Source organism: Populus trichocarpa, chromosome 18, assembly GCF_000002775.5.
Source record: "Populus trichocarpa isolate Nisqually-1 chromosome 18, P.trichocarpa_v4.1, whole genome shotgun sequence".
Lineage (NCBI taxonomy): Eukaryota > Viridiplantae > Streptophyta > Magnoliopsida > Malpighiales > Salicaceae > Populus > Populus trichocarpa.
In genome coordinates, this window is record NC_037302.2 from 5,937,775 (window position 1) to 5,959,674 (window position 21,900).

Below are 21,900 nucleotides of genomic sequence, written 5' to 3' on the forward strand. Positions count from 1 at the left end.
CATGCCCATGTTGATAGGGTTAACGAATTAACCCATGTTAACTCAGGTCTTTTTTTATATTGTTTTTTTAATTATTATTATTTTTTCAGTTTCACCCTTCAACATTGAGTTGTTTGGTAATTGAGCTTTATGAAATTATTAAATTTGCTTTCGATAAGCTTCGTATTTTCTTTATATGTTGTTATTTTTTTAGTTTATTAAACTCAGTCAAATCAACTACTCGAGTCTTGGATTTATTTTTGTTTTTATAGAAATGCTTACATCATCTTAGCATTCTTTTTTATGGCAGTGTGTGTAGTCATATAAAACAACTTATTTCAATCATGATTTTATGGTTGAAAGTGAAAGAAAAAGAAAATATATAAAAGTGATTTTTATGAGAATAAAGTTTCAAAACCAGGGAAAACTGGGAAGCCATTTCTTAAAATAGTTTGATTCTAGAAGACCAGAGAAGGTTTTTTTTTCTTGATGTATAACCTGATTACTTTAGAAAATAAAAAAGAAATACATATGTCCCAATAGTTTCTTAATGTTTCTTTAATCCAACTCCTATATAAAGATTTTTTTTTCTTTCCTTCATATCAAGAAGTGGTCTATAACAAACAATGTGAACTTATTTGATGTGGTTAGTAAGGGCCAATGTGAACCCATTTGGGATGGAAAAAGTTAGTAATTAATTAAAGAAGAGATTCAAGCAAGTTGATCAAATGTGCGGTCCAAAACTATATGTATTTTATAAAATAACATCTTATACTTAATCTTTATTACTTGAAATGCTTGTATTCAAATGTGGGTTAGTAAAATTTCATCATTATTTAGGTAGTGTTTGACATTGCAGTAATTATTGTTTTTTAAAGTGTTTTTTGCTTAAAAATACATTAAAATAATATATATTTTTTATTTTTAAAATTTATTTTTGGCATCAGCACATCAAAACAACTCAAAAACACTAAAAAATTGAATTTTAAGCAAAAAAATTGAATTTTGGCCGAAAAAAAACAGCGTTTTGGCTGCAATGCCAAACGTCGCCTTCATTTATAAGTTGGCCCAAATGGATAGAAATCATAATGATTTTGAGAATAAAAAACAAAATGTGAAATTAACAAAAATGGTATGGAAAAATTAATGTAGAAGCACTAGATACTTACAAACATATTATTGTAGATTCACATAGTGCTTCTTTTTTTTCAAAAATTTTCCACTTCAGCCATCAAATAATTTTTTTTTCAATCTAGCCTTTTTGTATTATATTGTTAGGGCATTGAAATTGATGATTTGTTTCTATTTGTTTTCTATGAGGTTATTGAGGTTTCAAAATAATATCCCTACACAATATTGATGCTTGATTTCACAAAAAAAAAAATTATTTAAGAGAGCAGAGAGAGACTCATTGGAAAACAAGAGAGGAGAGAAAAAATTATCCGTTGTCTACATTCAACATAATAAAAAATATGTTCTTAGTGCCAATAAAATTCATTTGACAAGAGGAGTTCCATTGAAGTGTTTTTTACCCTCTGTCCTGCCAAAAAAATAAAGTGTGGTTGAGAAAGAAATATCAAGCAACAACACTCGCATGTAGCAAAAGTAGAGATGAAATCAACAATAAAAGCATAAATATCCTAAAAAGAAGAGGAAGAAAACAATAAGCATCAATTTGGTATAAAACTAATGTGAAATCGTCCCTTAGATTGCTAATTTGAAGTTTTAAAGAAAGTTTGCAACTTGACCCAGCAAGAACCATGCTTTGAAAAACTAAAGTTATATGCAATTGATTACCCCCACTCTACATCTATAACAAGAAAATAAGAATTATAAATCACAATGAAGTTGATCAATCCTTCGAAGAGTTTTCAAGTTCAATCAAGAACTTAGTATGAAAATCACATAACAACACAAAAGAATAAGGCACATAATACATGGTGACCTTAGATAAAAATTCACCAATCCCAAAATAAAGTTAATAATTGCTTTATATAGTAGAATGATAACCCTGATTTGACTTAATGGATCAAAAGTCGATAAAACAATCTTAACACATTAAAAGCTCAAAATAACTAAAATAATAAAATAAAACCTAACTCAAATAATGCTTAAATGTTGCAGACCCTATAATAAACTAAAAGATAAATAAATAATAGCACAACTAATTAAAATAAACCCAAAGTTGAATTTTGTAATTTCCTGGCAGAATTAAAGCCCAACTTCAAACGAATAGTTTTCTCTCGTATTGATAAATTGAAAGATCTACCATATGTTATTGGAAAGGTATGAATGTCAACTTTTTAATTTAACTAGAATCGCATCAAAATTCATTATGTAGCTTTAGTTATCAAGAACTAAGTATGAGAACCACGCAACCACACAAGACAAAAAGGCACATAATATGTTGCGATCTTAGATAAAAATTTATCAATCCTAAAATAATGTTAACAATTGGTTTATATAGCAGAAAGTTAACTTTAATTTGACTTAATGGACCCAAACTTGATATATAGGTCTTAATACATTAAAAGCCCAAAATAACTAAAATAATAAGTTAAAATCTAACCTAAATAACGCTTAAATGCTATAGACCCTATAATAAACTAAAAAATAAATATATAATAGCCCAACTAACTAAAATAAATCCAAAGTTGAATTTCATAATTTGCTGGCAGAATTGAAGTCCAACTTCAAAAGAATATATCAATGGAAATGTATGGATGTCTATTTTTCAATGTAACTAAAATCGCATCAAAATTTATTTTATAACTCCAGTTATGGCCAAAACAGTAGTGAAAGATCAAAACTAGCATATTTGAATCTTCTTATTCCAATCTTTTTGTAATGTTTGGAAGCTCCTCTACAAGCCCTTCTTGAACATGAATTAAATTAACCAAGGTTTGTTCTTTATTCTTTTATATCCTTTCGAAGTCTACTTTGGCCTATGTATCTTGAAGAAGTTCATTAATTGAATCCTTAAACTTCTTTGCTCCAAGTCTCGTGATTGGACACAATGAAACTTCTAATATATCTCTTTTTTAAGTTTGGATCGCATCACTTTGTCAAGCAGGAAAAGGCAAAGTAGGGTTAAGAAAGAAAAATCAAGCAGTAACACTTGCATGTAGCAAAAGTAGAAATGAAACCAACAACAGAAGCATGAAGATCCTTTAAAAAAGAGGAAGAAAACAATAAGCTCTGAAACAATAACGCAAGATACAAAGAAGAGCAACCCAATGAGCAGTTCGATGAGCATAAACAAACTGATATTGAACACCACCATTTAGCTATTCTAATTATTTCATGGTAATATGTCACATGTATATGACTAACTAGGGCATTGTTCATGGTATAAAAGATATTTTAAAGGCTCGTAAAGGTTTATTTACAGGTCAGGGTCATAAAAGCCTATATGAGATGTTAATAAAGGCATGACATACAAAATTATCTCTTAAAACATAACCATGTTAGGTTCTTTAATCATTGTTGTACCTCACCATAAATATTTCATGCCCCCTTATCGATATCTTGCTACAAATTATGGTACACTATTGTCATTGTGTTTTTGGACTAATTTAGGAGTGCTATTGTCTTGGATTAAGAAATTAGTTTATTCACTTTCTAACAATGTTTTTAAATGTTTTCGGATGAAAATAGATTGAAAAATAGATTTTTGGGTCCTAAAACTTGAACCTTGATTTTTCAATTACCGGAGGTGATTTAAAAGTATTGAAGACAATGACAGGTAGTCTGCTACAATGGATGACCTATCATCTAGTAAAGAAAAAAGAGTGGATGATGTGTCAGCCGGATGACAAGTCGTCTGCACATGGGCTTGGCCTATTTTGTTTTTGCTTCGTTTTTTTCTAATTTGATTTTTTTATTAATACTTGTTTTTATATTTTTATATTTTGCATTAATTTTTTATTTACATTTAAATTAGTATTCTCTCTCTCTCAATTTTAAAAAATTTTATTTCACATTTTTTAAATTAAATTTTTATTTATTTATTTTGTACCTTTATAATGTACAAAAAGATTAGTGTAATTTATCTTTAAATTTGTTTCTTTTATATATGATATAAATGAATTGTATTTGCATAATATGTTTATAAAAATAAAAATCAAATATTCTTGCTAAGATAAAATAACCTCTAAGATAAAAAAATAAAAAAAACATATAAATTAAAACGAAAAGTCAGAATTAAATTTTTGCATACTTATATGTCTTTTGCTTTTATGGAAAAGATTAGCTTTTCATTTTATTTTTTAATTAGCATTAACAAATTTTTATCAGTTTATTTATTCATATATTTTTAAATTTATTTCATTAAACTTAAACAATGTTTTTACATTTCTCAATTAAAAAAAAATCATGATATAATAAAATGCATATGCAATATTTGAATATTCTTTTACTATGTTAAAAAACTAGCTTGGGATCCTAACCACGGCGTAGCATTGATAATGTTTTTTGGTATTTATTGATATATATGATTCTCAATTTATTTCATTAAATATACACATTATTTTTTTATTTACAATTAATTTTTTTTTATAATGTCAAAAAATATATTGACAACACTTATATATTTATTTTTTTGCATTATAAAAGGTCTTGATTTGACTCGAGGTAAATCACAAGTTCATTGTCCCGTAATTTTCTAAAATGAAAACTTTGTATTCATATCAAAGAAACTTTCCTACATCTAATAAATATGAGAAATCAAAACAATATAAAAGAATGAAAATGAGAGATCTACAACAAAACCATTTTTTTATTTTTTGGGGGATAGAACAAACACTTAAATATCGAATTTAATATGGTATTGAAGTGATTCTAACTCAAATTTATGAAATCCAACCAATTGACAACACTAATAAGACGAATTGCAAGTGAGGGGAAGAAACCATCATCCCCATACCTAAAAACGAGCTAACAATTATATATAAAAAATGAAGGTAGAGTCAACTATCAAATTTAATATTACAAATATTTTCTATCTATCACAAGGTTTGAAGAGTCCGAGAAGGAAAAGGAAAGAAAAAAAAACGAAGACTTTTTTCGAGGGGATCCGTCACATCAATCCTATATAAGAATAAGATTCCAAGGTGCAAATGTAAAAAAGTTAACAAACAGAACAAAGTAAACAATCTTAAATTAAGAGAGTTTTCACACTATGGCTTTTTTGTTGTCTAAGAAATTAGTTCTACTTTGGTGGGCTTCGCCTCAATCATTCTCACGCCATGCCTTTATATTATACTTGCAAACCTTTTACGAGGACAAAGCACACTTTCGGTGACAAATTAAAGAACTAAATTACCTTGATAATCATACGTCCTCCTGGTTAATTAGAGCTTATACGAAAGTGGATGATATATATATATTAATGTCTCTGTAGTCTAGTTTAGTCAAATGGTGTGATTGTTGACTGCTTCCTCCTTACAACCTTAACAAACAATAAAGATAATGTGAAACTAAAACATAAAGAGAAATGTTCAATAAATACAAGGAAGAAGAAGGCATGCAGGCATACAAAGTCAAGAGGAGCTAGGTTCTTCTCTAATTAAGCTACGCCACTGTTTTTGCCTATCTAATATTTGGCTTTGGCGTGCCTGATTTTTCTTCCTTCTTCTCCCGCTCCCCTCCCCTCTCTCTCCCCCTCTCTATCTTTCTTTCTGTGTGAGAGAGAGAGTACCTCTTTTCTTGGCTTGTAGGTAATTAAGTAGCTTGTTTTTTGTTGGATAAGGGTGATTTGGAAGCAAATTAAGAAATGGGGAGAGCTCCATGTTGTGACAAAGCCAACGTGAAAAGAGGACCGTGGTCTCCCGAGGAAGATGCCACTCTCAAAAGCTACCTTGAGACTCACCGTGGCACTGGTGGTAACTGGATTGCTTTGCCTCAAAAAGCTGGTACTCTACCGATCCCTCACTCTGATCTTCCTTTCTCTCAGACAAACATACGCGCAAACGTGTAAATGTTGAGATTCTCTTCATTCCTTTTCATTTAGACCAATCTTAGATGATACGAACTCACTATAACTGGTCTTTGCTATTTATCTTAATTACTAAACATCGGTCTCATTAAATATTGAGAGGTCTTTGAGGGATTATTTTCATTTAGTTCCATATATATTTTCACCATGAATGCATCAATTAAAATTCTTGTTTTTCAGTGTTAATTTTTGACATTCTGACTGTTAACAATTAATGCCCACCCTTTGTCCCTTTTTTTTTTTTTTTTTACTCAAACATTTTCAGCCCTAGCCCATATATCCGGGAAAAAAAAAGCTTTTCCAGTACTGATTTCGTTGCTTGAACCTGTGTACTGTGGCTGTGTAAGAAAAGTAGACTATGGTTTGACTCCTTCTTGTATAGTAGTGATCTTGGTTCTAGCTAGGTTCCAGGGTATTACTCGTATATTCGTACATTATTCAAGGTATATAGCAGCTTTTCCTAGTTTTGGAAAGTCCATTTATCAGTGCCATTTCCTTTTCTTTTCTTTTATTTATAGTTAACTGGTGTTTTGCGCCTAATATTTTAGATTAAGTAATAATGAAATTAATTCTACAACTTTGCATATGTTTGATTTGCACACGGGAAATGCACCAATTTCTATGCTATATTTTTCGTCAAATTTCTTGCTTTCTTTAGCCAACTAATTAGAAGTTTTACCCCACATGATTTCCTAAATCTATTTAAGGAGCTAAAGCTTAATATATGATCTTATCGGTCACAGGCCTTAAGCGATGCGGCAAGAGCTGCCGGTTACGATGGCTTAATTATCTGAGGCCAGACATCAAACATGGAGGTTTTACTGAAGAGGAAGACAATATCATATGCGCTCTCTATAGTCAAATGGGAAGCAGGCAAGTTTTAGTCTACTTCGTTTCTTATTTTTGGTCGATGCTTTATTCGATTCTTCATAATTATTGTACGCTTTTTTTTTTTTTTACTGTATGGGATTTGTTTGTATTTGGCATGCAACCATTTGATTCTTAATTATCAATTAATTATAAGCTCTAACCTTTGTCTTGTTGTAGATGGTCCCTCATTGCTTCTCAACTGCCTGGAAGAACCGATAATGATGTGAAGAACTACTGGAACACCAAATTGAAAAGGAAGATCCTTGCAGGAAAAATAAACATCTCAATCAGGAACAAATCCATCGACGCCCCTACTAGCATTGCCAATATTCTCACCTCTCCTCTTCTTTATGGCCCTAAAGCTGAAACCGAAAGTACTATCACCATCTCTGATTATTCATTAACTCAAAGTTCAGGAACATTGCCGACCTTATCTGATATCGGTTACGGACCTTTTATCAACTGTACTCGTCAGAACTTGAGTCCAGACCAATTCCAATTTTCTAATTTCCCTGGGGTCATGGATATGTCTGAATTTGGTGCAACTTCAATGAACAGTAGTCACATTGTTTCGCCATCTCAAGAATGTATTCGAGCATTTCAGATTCCTCTTCGCTTGCTATGGATAACAAGGGTATCCCATTGCTTAGTAATGGTGGTCTTGAGGGTGCTGGGATGTTAATGGATTCTGAATTTGATTTGCCTAGTGATTTTTTCAATGGGCTTTTGTTTCAAGACGAAGCAAGTGAAGCGGCTACTAATTGCTACCAATATTTTGCTGACTTTGGCTATGTTGATATGAAGCCACAAGGACTCACTAACCAATATTGATTGACAAAGGCGGCCAGAAATGGAGAGATACACAAGTATAGCTAGCTAGCTAGGGGGTTTCATTTTCGCATGGACGATTCATTAATTTGAACCCAGGCGTCTGTCACCTACAAGTAACTGATCAAGTCTGGAAATTAGGATTTAATTAGGCAAGGCAAATCATTTGTTCTTTGAATTAGGACCCTGTAATTTGTTTCACTATCTGGCAACAGATAGGAACATGATCAGTGTAATGCTGCAACAATTTAAGCGAGAGCCAGTGTTTTTTTTTACTATCAATAACTCTCTTTCTCGTCAGTTAAGGTGCCTTGAATTGTCGACTCTGGGGGTTTTCACGTTATGGTTTTACTCTCTCAAAGGGGAGGGTGTCACATGAATATTGCGAGTGATGGCATCAGCATGTATGCCTGTTTCTGGCTGCCCAGTCAGCCTCACGAAACTTGCATGGAGCTCTGGCCTATTCAAAGCTCCATGTATTGAAAACGTCTCCTTCAAACACTAACAACAAAAGATTCTTTCATGAGCTCCATGCCTGTAAATTTCCTCTTGATAGTCATTATAGTGCTGCGTCATCTTCCATTTACAGTTTCAAAGAGGTGACCTTTTCAAGCATGATTTGAGATTACGCAACTTAACTCTCTCATTACCACCCACTACTGTTTAATATGCTTCTTACTGTTACAAAGCAAGACAAGTTGAACAAGTCTCGGTCGGGGCAGATCAATATTTCTATCCTAGGACCATAATAATAATAATTAATAAAATAAATCAAGAGAAGCAATCCAATGCACATGTGCATAATCTTTTAGTATATGTGGAAAAAAGACCTAAATGGGATTCAAATTGATTAAATGCCTTTAATAATCTACCCATCATGCTAACAAAAACTACAAAGACTCAATGGCGGTCACTGTAGCATGTGAACAATGAATCACTAGCTGAATGTCAACATGGTATTTTTTTTTTTCAAAATATATTTTTTTAAAATTCTATCTTTCAATTTTATAATTTTCAATTTTATTATTTAATATTTTCACTACCAGAAAATCGGCGAAAACCAACGGAATTACCGATGAAATTTTTTCGTCGGTAATTTTTACCGACGGAAATAATTTCGTCTCTAATTTTGTCGGTATATACCGACAGTCCATTTCTGTCTACGATACGATCGGTATATACCAAAGAACGTATTTAGTCGGTATATACCAACCGTATTGCCAACAGATTATAAAGATTTTTGAAAAGTTACAACGGTGTGATAACATGAATTTTTTTCAGACGATTTTACCTACGGAATGACCGAGGGATTCAAATCGGGATCTCCATACAGTGACTTGGCACAGTCACCGACGGGTTTACCGACGGAAAAGTTCCGTCGGTGATTCCATCGGTAAAAGCCAATGGAGTTGTTTGTAGAAACGCACGTGCGGAGTCAAGACCGCCAAAAGGGGGTGCAACAGTTTGTGGACAACCGTGCATAACATTTCATGGTATGTTCGTTCAAGCATTTTATTTTGTAAGTTATTATTTTCTTGAATTGAATATGATAATTTTTAAAAAAAATTCAGGAGACCTATAATAGCCGGTTGAGGGAGAGATATGGGGACGATTCTTCGACCCATCCGGATTTCGATCCAGATTTGTGGATGGAGGTAGGATCGTCTGGTGAACCCGATAAAAATCGGGTCTATGGGCTCTCCAACACTACGGCCGAAAACTTGCGAACGGCCCGTAGTGTCTCAACCGTTGGGAGCTCTCTATCAGTATCGAGCACCCAGTCTGAGGAGTTCATGGCCTTGAAACAACAATATAAACGACTCTTGACGGATTATGATCAGCTCCGTCAAATGGTCATGGACATTCGATCAAGGATGGGTGATGATACATGTACAACCCTTTTTTAGTCGTATGGTCCCAGGAACAACCAGCCTCCTCCTCCTCCACCAGCTTCGTCGTTATTCTAGTTTAATTTTGTTTTAGAAACACATTAAATTTGTAATGAATATTTGGATGAATATTATTTAACATTATTTTTAATTTTTAATACAATTTTATTTGGTTAATTAGTTTTTTTTACTATTAATAAATAATTTTTAAAAAAATATTTTAAATCAAAACAGACGGCATTACAGACGGAACCAAGCCGTAGGTATTTTACCGAGAGTTGCACAAAAATTACCACCCATGTCACAATCACCGACGAATATATTACGTCGGTGTTTACCATTGCAATTACCGGCGGACATATCCGTTGGTATTTTACAGAGAGTTCTAAAATATTTATTGCCCATGCCACAATCACCGACGGCAAGTCCATCGGTGATTACCGTTGAAAATACAGACGGAATAATTATGTCGAAAAGTTCTCGCTGGAAAAAAAAATTTCAGCGCGCTCCCCCGTCTGTAATACCATCGGTGTTCCGTCGGTATTTGGTTTTTTTTTTATTTCCGACCAAATTAGCGACGGAACAAGGAATTTCCGACGATCAATATTCTGACAGACGGATTTTGTCGGTGAAGTTGTCGGTAAAAATTTTACCGATGAATAGTGTGTCTTCCACTGACGGAATTAATTCGTCGGTAAAACTGTTTAATGGTGTAGTGTTTATTGATTTTGAATTGATCATTATAATTTATTTTGATTTATTTTCTAAAAAATTACTGTAGTTTTAAATAAACATTACAATATTTTGTTGGTGCTCAATTCTTGCAAGCGTCTATTTTTGTTATCATATCATTAAATAAAAAAATAATTTAAAAAATAAATTTTTAAGCCCAATAGAGTATATGATCCGAGTCGCGGGTTTTGTAAGTTAAGCCACAAAGCTCAGGTTCATTCAATGTATCGTTGTCTCAATATTTTTTTTAAAAAAAGATGTCATCTTATGTTTTTTTAAGCCAAATCATACTTTTACGTGTTATTTGGGTTGCCTTTGAACCTGTCAAGTCAATTAGATCACTAAGAGTCAACTCTTATGTGGGTTAATTTTAAATATGGGTTAAGTAAGGAGCCATTTCAAAAGGTTTTAAAGTGGACCCACTCAGTCGAATTTAATAACAATGCCAAATAGTTTTCTTTGTAAAAAAAAAATTGAATCTTTTTTTAACTTTTCTTATTAAGTTTTATTATTTAATATTTGGTTGATTTTGAATTGGTGTTTACAATTTATTTCGGTTTGCTTATTATGAGGTTATCACAGTCTCAAACAAACATTTTGATATTTGGTTAGTGCCTAGTTTTGCGAGTATTTATTTTTATTATCATATTATTAAGTAAAAAATAATTTTTAAACTCAGTAAAGTCTATAATTTGGGTCACAGTTTAGTGGATTGAACCATAAAACCCCAATCAATCTAATAAGTCATCATTTCAATATTAAAAAAAAAAAGATGTAATCTTGATTTTTTTAAAAAGTCAAACCATACTTTTTACCAATCGTCTATGTCATCATTTCAATATTAAAAAGAAATTGTCATTTTGATTTTTTTTTAAAGTCAAACTATGTTTTTTACCAATCGTTCAAGTTGTCTTTAAACTCATCAAATCGACTGAGTCACGTAGAAGTAACTCTCATATGATTTAATTTGAAATCCATACTAGGTAAGAAGTAAAGTCGAGAGTTTTTAAATTTGACTCGTTATGTTAGGTTTAATAACAATGACAAAAAAATCTCCACAACCTAGGCTTTTTTTTAGGTTCAACAAAATTTTAATCCAACTCGCAACGTAGTGAGGGCCAGGAAACTATTTGGGAACTAAACATATACTCAGGTCTGTATTATGCTAAAATTTCCATCAAATTGAACTTAGGGTATGTTTGTTTTTGTGTAAAATATTTTACAAGAAAATATTTTTCATATTTTCCCGTGTTTGTTTGTAAACAATTTATTGTTGAAATTTTTTTCATGTGTTTGTTTACCGTAAAATATTTTACAGAAAAAACTTATCGATGAAAGATATTTTACAATCAACCTTCAAACTTAATTCATTTGCTAAAAAATATTTTTTGTTCATGAAGTTTCATAAAATATTTTAAAAATAGTAATCCACTTATAATATCATTCAACCATTTCAATCATCACATTCTCTTTCACCATCGCCATGAATCTCCATCACCGCTACCACTACCATCTCACCATCACTTCCTCCATCATTACCATCTCACCACCACCACAATTGAAAAATGTTTTACATGTAAACTATTTTATGGGAAAATATTTTTCAAGTCAAACATTAAAAAATACTTTACATGTAAAATATTTTATGGGAAAATTTATTCCACAAAATAAATGGACCTTTAAACTATTTTCTTTTCAATTAAATATTTTAATTAAATCCTAATCCAATTAGAAAAAATAAATCTACCCAAATATACATAAAAGCAATAGGATATAAGACGCGTGGGTAGATTCATAATTCTACCCATAAAAAACCCCTAAACAAAGCTTAGGAGTAAAATCATAATTCTATCCCTATCTTCTTTTTGCTACACCAGCCTTGTTGTTGTCGGCAACCGCCTAAACAACATTGTTAGGTTTGCTACAGCGGGAGGGACTACCCCCACGCTGTGCCACCTTTAGTGTGAGGGACTGCCCTCTCGCTGTTGGCCTCCTTAACAGTGGTAGTAAAGGTTGCCGCTGGGTTTGGCATAACGCGAGGGGTTGCCCTCGCGCTATATGGACGGGTCGACTCCTTCAGCGCGAGGCAGCTTAGACACGCTGGCGTTGTTGTGGCAGGGGAAGCAGTCATGCCTGTTGTCTCTTTCGCTAGTGGAGATCTGGCTTGGTGCATTAGGCACCGACCAAGCACATCAGCAGTGTTGGCGTCGCTGTTGATAGTGCACAGCCACTAAAAACCCCTTTTTGTATAAGATTTCGACCAGATTTGGAAAATCCATCCAGATATGACCAGAACAACATCATTTAAAAAAAAACATGAGAGAAAAAAATACTTGAGAGAAAAAATTACTTTTTGGAAAAATAAATTTACACACAAAATTAATTTGCAATTAACACCAATAACAATCAAAACAACAATCAACAACCCTAATTGTCTAACGAAGGCTTTGATACCACTATTGAATTTCTCAAAAGACATATACATAACAGAAACGTTAAATTTCAGGAGTCTCAAAGATCCTATTAGACATATCAAGAGTTCTTTAGGGTTTATGCAAAGATTACCTGAAGATTAGATGTTTTTTTTGACTTTGAATATTTGTTTTAATGCTAGGTTGTCACAAACCTTACGTTGTCTAAGTATCCGGCTTCTAACGGTAATCCACAAGAACCACCCGTGAGAAGTCTCTTGAAACCTTTTAGGAGAGAAGGATTCTTATACCTTAGAGTGCTAACTCTTCTTTTTTGTGTTTTAGGTGTTTATGTACTGTATTTTTCTCACACTTCTCTTCTTTATAGGAAATAAGAGGCATAATATTTTATTTATAGGGAGACCTAAAAAACCCTATAAATAGCAAAATATCAATTTTCCCCTTATATAATATCATATATATTATTTTATGATAATTTTATAAATTTATTCAATCAAGTCCTTACTTAATTTTTCTAGGTCCAGAATTGTAATCCCCTGTATTAATTACATTCTAGTCTTTAATTTCTAAAATTTATTTACAATCAAGTCACACTTGATTAATCATCTCATTTTAATTTTTGACAAATAGTTCTTATGTGTGTGACCCATTATGTTCCCTAATAAGTTGGCTCAAATATAAATAATAATCCTAAATAAAATAAGATTAAATAAATTAAACAATTTAATTTATTATCAATTCAATAATTAATTGATTTATATTTGAGGTAGCTTATATTTATGTGGTTATGATCAAAGCATAACACTCCATATATAAGATAACTTAATGATCTAACTAAGTTTAAGGATCTCTTACACAACTATTATAAGAGTATTTTCATAGACACATGCGATCTCTGCATATGGAATTCTCTTACGAGTCAGTTCAATATACATATCATCTAACAAGCACCTATATATTAGTTCCAATTATCTTTTATACCTCATTTTATGAGAACAATTGTTTCCTTTTATAAAGGAAGAAATATAATATGTAACCATCTCAATAGATCTAATTAATATCTAGTCTTAATAAAACATTGACAGAAAACATTTAGTAACAATGTTTAGATGCAATATGAATCTTATAATTATAACAACTTTATAATTTTAATTGCAAAGTAATTTTGTCACATGAATTTTATATTTATACTAGACTCATTAATTAAACATTAGATTCATTAATTTTATATTTTAAATTTTATATTTACTCGAGGGAGACATTTTTATCCCTAGGTTATTCTTTTTAATTCATTTTTGTTTTTGTTTTTTGTCTGGTTTGTCGCACGTGTGCGGCGTCGCGGTGATCGTCCTCCACACTCAATTGTGTGTGTGTGTATTTGGAAAATATGGGGAGACAAGGAATTCTTGTCTTTATATCAGTAAAAAAAATAGAATGGGAGTCGCCACCTAGTATTCTGGTCACTAGGAACCCTAACTGGTCTCAGAGATTGGGTACGGAGACTGGTTGCGTAAAGGGAAGGTATTAGCACCCCAAATACGCCCTACCTAAGGTAAGCTGCATTGTTTTATTTGTCTGATCCAAATCTAAGATTTGATAGTGTTTTCCAATTGTTGGTCCTGTCTGTCTAAGATTCAAGAAAAACCCTCCTCAATAAGGAGGATCTTATCTTAATGGGGTAAAACCTAACCGTTCTAACGTTGAAAAAAAAAAATTTAATATCTGAAATACGCATTACATGTAATTTCGTACCCCGGATACTAAAAGACAAACAAAATAAAATTTTTGTGGTTTTTGAAATTTTGGCCAATGTTCTCTTGACTTTACTAAACTGGTTATTAAAGTCAAAATTGCATGCTAAAACATTGTTTTTTGGTGTATGAAAAACACAATATGATTTTTTAGCTTTTGAGACACTTGGCCGTATGCATAAAACATTTTTTAAAAAAAAATTTTTGTATTTTTGAAGTTTTGATGAAAACCGGATATTTTAATATCAGATTTTGCATTTTTAATGACATAAAAAATACTGCTTGATATTAATCACAATGACATAAAAATACGCGGGAAAATTGTAAAATTCCAAAAATATTTTTTAATTTTTCTTTTAAAAAAAAAAAACTAGGCCGGACCTGGCCCACCCATCCTGGGATGGGCCTGACCCGGCCCATATACTGTGGGCTGGGCTGATGTTCCAGCCCATAACCAAAGAAAATATAATTAGCTAGTTACTGTGCACAGCACAGTAACTAGCTAATTAATCTTCATTTGCTGCAGAACGTGAATTGCTCACGTTCTGCATGCAAATGAAGATGCAGCTAAAAAATGACAGGGGAGGGGAGAAAGTTACCTGGAGCTGTGGCGACGCTGGCGACTGCTGGCGGCAGCGGAGGCAGCAGGGGTGGTGGCGAAATGGCGGTGCTGGATGGTGGTGGCCGAATGGCTGTGCTCGCAGTGGATGGCGATGCCATACGGCGGTTCTGCCCTTTCTCTGCTCTGTGTTTTTTGTGTTTCTTCTCCTTCCCGTTTCTGTCTCCTGCTCCTCTGTCTCTTCTTCCTCTCTTTTTTTCTTTGAAGATGGCTCAAGGTGGCGCTGCTGCGGGGGCGATGGAGAGGAACAGAAATGGTGGAGTCGCGGCACAGTGCTTGTGCCAACCAGTGCTGCTGTTTTCCTTCTTCTTCACAGTGTTGCAGCAGGGGGAGGAAGATGGTTAGAGGTTGACGGTGGCGCTGCTGGCGGTTGCTGACCAGTGGAGTTGCTGTGGCGGTGGAGAGGAAGCACAGCGGTGGTGCCCAGGTGGTGAGGAACGGTCCTTCTTCTCCTCTGTGCAGTGACCCCCCAGTCTCTGTTCTTCTCTTTTTTTCGAAAGTTTCCCCCCCTGTTTTGTTCTTTTGGCTTCAGTTTTTCTGTTCCTTCACTCTGCTCGGTCTCCCCTCTCAAACCGTCCTCTCTCATTCCTTTTCTCTGTTTCTTTTAACTCCCAAAACCTCCCTGTTGTCTCGTTCTCTCTTCCCCCTGTTTTCTATTCTTCCCTCCTTCTCTATCTTTCACTCCTTTTCTTCTGTTTTGCTCGAGCTTCCCCCCTTTGAATCTGTCGTTTGCTTCTCTCCTTCTCCAAAATTTTGCCTCCCTTCGTTCCTCTCTTTCTCAAAAAAATCACCCCCCCTTGGTTTCCTTTTTTTCCTTTTTCTCCTCCCCCCCCTCTTTCCTTTTTCCCCTCCTTCTATTTATAAGCAGGAAGAGAAGGAGCCCCCCCCGCTCTGTCCCATCGTGGTGCAGGGGGGAACGAGCTGCCTTACCTCTGCAGGGTAAGGTGGCCGGCTGTGTTTGCAGGGCATGGTGTCCCTCTCTTTTATTGTCACGTTGGTAGGGTATGGTTGTGTGGGTATGGGTTTTGACAGGGTTTTATGAAGTGGAAGGGAGAGAAAGTGAGCGGAAAAACATTTTCAAAAAATCTTCTTCTTCCCTGACTTTGCATGCGCAGGGAAGAAGGAGAACAGTCTGGTTTTTTTTTTTTTTAAAGAAAAGAAAACGTAATTTGAAAGAACCCAAAAATAGGTTATGACAGTTGCCCCCCTCTTTACAATGCTTACGGAGCAAAGACTTTGCGTAGTAAGCTTGTAAAGAAAACAAAAGGAAAAAAAAATGATCTGATTATCTTGGGCAACCTGCCCACACATGCTCACAGTAGTCTATTTTCAAGGGCGACCAGCCCACACACTCACACTGGTCTATTTTCATAGGCGACCTGCCCACACACGCTCACACTGGTCTATTTTCATGGGCGACCTGCCCAAGTACTTAAAGTGGTCTATTTTCAGGGGCGACCGGCCCACACACTCACACTTACCCTGGTCTATTTTCAGGGGCGATCTACCCAAGTAGAAAAAGGAAGAGTGGTCTCATTGTAATGGGTGACCTACCCAGGTGAAGGAATGGTCTCATTGTAATGGGTGACCTACCCAGATAAAAACATGGAGAATTGGTCAAATTGTAATGGGCGACCTACCCAGAATTGGGAAAAAGAAGGAGTGGTCGTGTTGTAATGGGTGACCTACCCAAGTGGAGGAATGGTCGAATTGTAATGGGTGACCTACTCAAGAAAAAAACATGAAGAATGGTCGAGTTGTAATGGGTGACCTACCCGAAAATGAAAAAAAAAGAAGAGTGGTCGTGTTATAATGGGTGACCTACCCAGGTGGAGGAATGGTCGAATTGTAATGGGTGACCTACCCAAAATGGAAAAAAGGAAGAGTGGTCGTGTTGTAATGGGTGACCTACCCAAGTGAAAGAATGGTCTCATTGTAATGGGTGACCTACCCAGATAAAAAAAACATGGAGAATGGTCGAGTTGTAATGGGTGACCTACCCAAAATAGAAAAAAGGTAGGGTGGTCGAGTTGTAATGGGTGACCTACCCAAGTGGAGGAATGGTCTCATTGTAATGGGTGACCTACCCAGATAAAAAAAACATGGAGAATTGGTCGCGTTGTAATGGGTGACCTACCCAGAAATGGAAAAAAGGAAGAGTGGTTGTGTTGTAATGGGTGACCTACCCAGGTGAAGGAACGGTCTTATTGTAATGGGTGACCTACCCAGATAAAAAAAACATAGAGAATTGGTCGCGTTGTAATGGGTGACCTACCCAAAAAAATATTGGCGAGGGCCCAAAGGCGCACTCGAAAGGAGGTAGGGTTAGAAAACGCACTACCCAAGAGATGGTGGCTCAAAAGCGCACTGGAAAGAAGGTAGGGTTAGAAAACACACTACCTGAGAAATGATAGCTCAACGGCGCGCACAAAAGGAAGTGAGGGCACAAAGGCACACTTGAAATGAGGTAGAATTAGAAAACACACTACCTGGGAAAGTGAGGGTTCAAAGGCGCACTCAGAAAAAGAAGGGTGTGAGGGCTCAAAGGTGCACTGAGAAAAGAAAGAGGTAGGGTTAGAAAACGCCCTACCTGAGAAGTGAGGACTTGAAGGCGCACTCGAAATGTGGTGTAACACCGATCTGTTAATGATGAAGGCAATGCATTATGATTGATATGCATGTATACTTGAGAAATATAGGTCCCCATTTCTTCATGGTGTCTTTCTTTTCTCAAAAGTTGGAGTGTTGACAGTAAACTTCAATGGCTTTTTCGCTCTTGCTTACTCAAGTCATATCTTGTGATCTTGATTTCTAGGAAGGAATTGATGTCATCATACTTTGTCCTCCTCCCTTTATCTCAAGGATTGCCAATTTTTCCCAGCATTTTTTCTTAGAAAAGGAATCATGGGGCCAGCCCTACCAAGAGTTTTTGATTGCCCCCCAGCTTGATCATGCCCCCAAGTATTCAATTCGGGTTTGGGGATGAGGCTATGTGAAGGAAGGTTTGACAAGGAGTTGTTTTCATGCAGAAATTTTAGAATTTCAAAGTTATTCCAGACACAAAAATCATTTTGACATCGATTCAAAGCAAACTTATTCTGAAGAAATTCAAGTGATTCCTATGGATAGGTTTTCAGAAGTGATGAAAACTTTTTGTTTTGATTTTGGTGAAAAACATGAAGTGACATCTGGTTGGTCAAAAAGGTTTCAGATTTAATTTGAGAGTTTCAAAGAACCAGTGTTCAAAGCATTCATTTTATTTGCATGAATAATGACTTGGTTTGCATGAGAAAGCACTACCTACCGATCCAGATTGCTTGCCTTTGATCAGAAAGGGCTTGAATAGGTACGTAATGTAGGCTTTGGCTATTGGTTACGAAGAAAAGGATATTTTGCAGGCTCAAAAGGTGTTTAAGGGATTTTAAGACTAAGGATCACTTGTGCTTATTTCCTGATCTTTTATCTTTTGAATTGTCTTTCCAAAAGGGTCTATCGTGCCCCCCAGTGTTGGGCTTGGGCTCTCTCTCTTTGTTTTCTTCATTTTGTTTGGTTGAGCATAATCACCTCAGTTGTTTTTATGAGAAGCTCAAATCTTTTGGATCTTTTGGATTTTGTTTATCATGCCCTAGCTTTACATGGGCAGCTTTGATGATTGAGAATTTTCTTTTATGCCCTCCAATATTGTTTGGGCACTTTCAATCGTTGAGGTTTTTTCTATGTCTCTCGCACTTGCCCCCCAGTGTGGGGTGTGATCCTAGTCAAAGTTATTTCCAAAAAAACATTACCAGGCTCAAAAAGGGACTGCAAAGGATATATTTCAGCCTTGTGAAAGGATTATCAATGATGGCCTTTCTTCATCTCAAATGCATGCATTTAGGATTGGTAAGCCTTACTTTCATGCGAACATGCAAAGTGATTTCTCATTATTCATTCAAATAAAACTCAGCTTTAGAGTCACTTCATGGTGTTTTTGTTTTTTTCAGGTTTTCTCGGAGTATGGTTACCTTTCTAAGGAATCACCTGAATTTCCAGAACTCATTTGTTTTGGACAAACACCAACAGGATTTCTGTTTTTGTACTAAACTTTGAATTCCTAAAAAATCATTGTGAACATGTAAGATTATGCATAGTTTGGGAAGAAAAGGAAACCACATCCGTGATTTCGTGAATAAAGACTATGCTCAGTGTGTTATTTGCATGAAATAACAACAAAAATAAAGACATGTCATGAACACAGAAAAAACACATGATCTTATTAACAAGAAAGGCTCATTTGACATAGAAAGTCTTGTGGCCTTATGAGCCAAATTACCAACAAGACTGAAATAGGTTGAAGCAAAAATTATCAAACAAAAGATAATAATAGGGCAGGCTTCATCCTTCCATTTTCATAAATCTCCTCTTAGGCTAGCCTTCCCACAATAGGTCTTGTAGAGGTCTCATTGACGGTGGGGACAAAAACTGTGGTCAAAATTTGAGTCCTTCAAAATTAAGGCTGCCTTTTTTCGCATCCTGCCTTGACCATCGGTGCTTTCTAAGCATTCTGCTTCTAGTGCCTTTACTGATCCACCGCTCAAGCATGATTAGGTAGAGGGTTCGTGTTCACATTAGGAGTGTCTTCGAATGCTATCCACCCTGCCTTGATTAATTGTTGAAGCTTTCTCTTGAAGGCATTGCAAGTATGAATGCTATGTCCGGAAACACCAGCATGGTATTCACAAGTGAGCTCTGGCTTGTACCAGCCGGGGTAAGGTGGCTGCAAAGGCGCTAGAGGTTCGGGAGCTACATGCCCGATGCTTAATAGCTTTTGGTACATTTCATTCAGGGGCAGCGGTAATGGAGGTAGTTGTTCTTGGACCCTTTGGTAATTTCCAATTTGGCTTTTGGCTTGAAAGTTTTGGGGCTCGGGTTTTTTGGTGGGAGGTGAAGAGTTGATGTTAGTAATTTGGGATGGAGTGTGATAGTTTTGGAATGTGTTTTTCCTACCCCTATAGTCATCTCCAACATGGTCAACCACCTTTCTTTCGAAGCCTCTTTTCTCGGGGGCTACCACAATTCTACCACTCTTGACGCCTTGCTCTATGCGCTCACACACTACCACAGCATCAGTGAATTGCTGGGCTGAACTACCCATCACATGCTCGTAATATGGTGCTTTGAGTGTGTCAGCAAATAAAGTGACCATCTCTTTGTCCAGAAGTGGGGGATGGACTTGAGCAGCTGATTCTCGCCATCTTTGAGCATATTCCCTTATGCTTTCTTTGTCTTTTTTCTCTAGATTGGATAAGCTGGTTCTGTCATGAGCAATGTCCATGTTGTATTTGTACTGCTTGATAAAAGCATCCACCAGGTCTTTCCATCTCCGGATCTTTGTGTTGTCCAATCTCATGTACCAGCTCAATGTTGCCCCACTTAAGCTATCTTGAAAAAAGTGCATCGGTAGTTTTTCATCATGTACTACTTCTGCCATTTTATTGCAATAGGACTTGAGATGAGTCATGGGGCATTGTGTTCCACTATATTTGATGAAATCAGGAACACGAAACTTTTTCGGGACAACCACATTTGGGACTAGACACATCTCTGCTGCCCGTACTGGGTCATATAAGTCTACCCCTTCAATGACTTTGATTCTGGCTTCCAGTGCCGCTATCTTTTCTTGATCAAGGCTATCAGATGACTTGGCCTTGTGGGACTCGTTAGCAAATGCATCCATGACTGCAGGGGCTGGTGCAGGTGTTGCTGACTGCACAAATGTTGGATTATGTTGAGGCTCTTGACCATGTTCACTCATTCTTTCTTCGGGCTGAGCTATTGTTGGAATCTGATTAAAGGTGACCGGTGGGTTAGAAGGTCCTTCACCAGAGATATTTCTCAGTGTTTGCTCGAGTAAGCTAGTGAGGCGAGCCACACTTGTTTTCAGAGACTCTAACTCTTCTTGAAAATGGGCGTCACGTTGAGCGCGCTCTTCATCTTCCATGTTTCTCGCTCGAAGTCGGGTGTTGTAGACTCTTTGGGGACCTATATTTCAACCTGCTGGATGTATGTATGTTATTTACAATGAATGGGTGTATGTGTACGATGCAAATGTATGTACATGCATATTAGGGAGTTCATACTCTAAGGATAGGTTGGGGCCATTACATGATGGTGGACTTTCTACCTGGTCAAAAGGGTCTCTTGCTGTCCCAGTGATCACCCTCGTGAAGGCAATATAGGGGCTCAGTAGGTAATGGGATGGCATATGCACCAATTATTACCAGTCTAAGCTCTCAGCGAAGAGTTGGGGTTTACACAAACTTAAACCTTGACTAAAAGTCAGTAAGGTAAGCTGCTAGTCCCCCACTTAACCTAAAGTTATAATTCCCCTCAAATATGAATGATGCATGAAATAATTTTATACAATGCATGAACAAATATATACAAAATTAAAGCGTATGAGCAAATGAGAATGAGAATTAATAATAACCCAAAACCAAACAATAAAACACGATGATCAGACAAAAACAAAGCTTAGTCCACAAGGTCCCCAGTGGAGTCGCCATTCTGTCGCACGTGTGCGGCGTCGCGGCGATCGTCCTCCACACTCAATTGTGTGTGTGTGTATTTGGAAAATATGGGGAGACAAGGAATTCTTGTCTTTATATCAGTAAAAAAAATAGAATGGGAGTCGCCACCTAGTATTCTGGTCACTAGGAACCCTAACTGGTCTCAGAGATTGGGTACGGAGACTGGTTGCGTAAAGGGAAGGTATTAGCACCCCAAATACGCCCTACCTAAGGTAAGCTGCATTGTTTTATTTGTC

General features: G+C 35.7%; 2 protein-coding genes across 2 annotated transcripts; one reads left to right on the forward strand and one right to left on the reverse strand.

Moving 5' to 3' along the window:
• The first annotated feature begins 5,469 nt into the window (after positions 1-5,469).
• On the forward strand, positions 5,470-7,972 carry LOC7463727 (transcription factor MYB36). Its single transcript, XM_024590095.2, has 3 exons — positions 5,470-5,891; positions 6,718-6,847; positions 7,022-7,972. Exons 1-3 carry the CDS (start codon positions 5,753-5,755, stop codon positions 7,524-7,526), a joined length of 774 nt encoding a protein of 257 aa, XP_024445863.2. The 5' UTR covers positions 5,470-5,752; the 3' UTR covers positions 7,527-7,972.
• Positions 7,973-19,668: 11,696 nt separating this feature from the next.
• Positions 19,669-21,075, reverse strand: LOC112325044 (uncharacterized). Its single transcript, XM_024590371.1, has one exon. The coding sequence runs from the start codon at positions 21,073-21,075 to the stop codon at positions 19,669-19,671; it is 1,407 nt and encodes a 468-aa protein (XP_024446139.1).
• Positions 21,076-21,900: the final 825 nt, after the last annotated feature.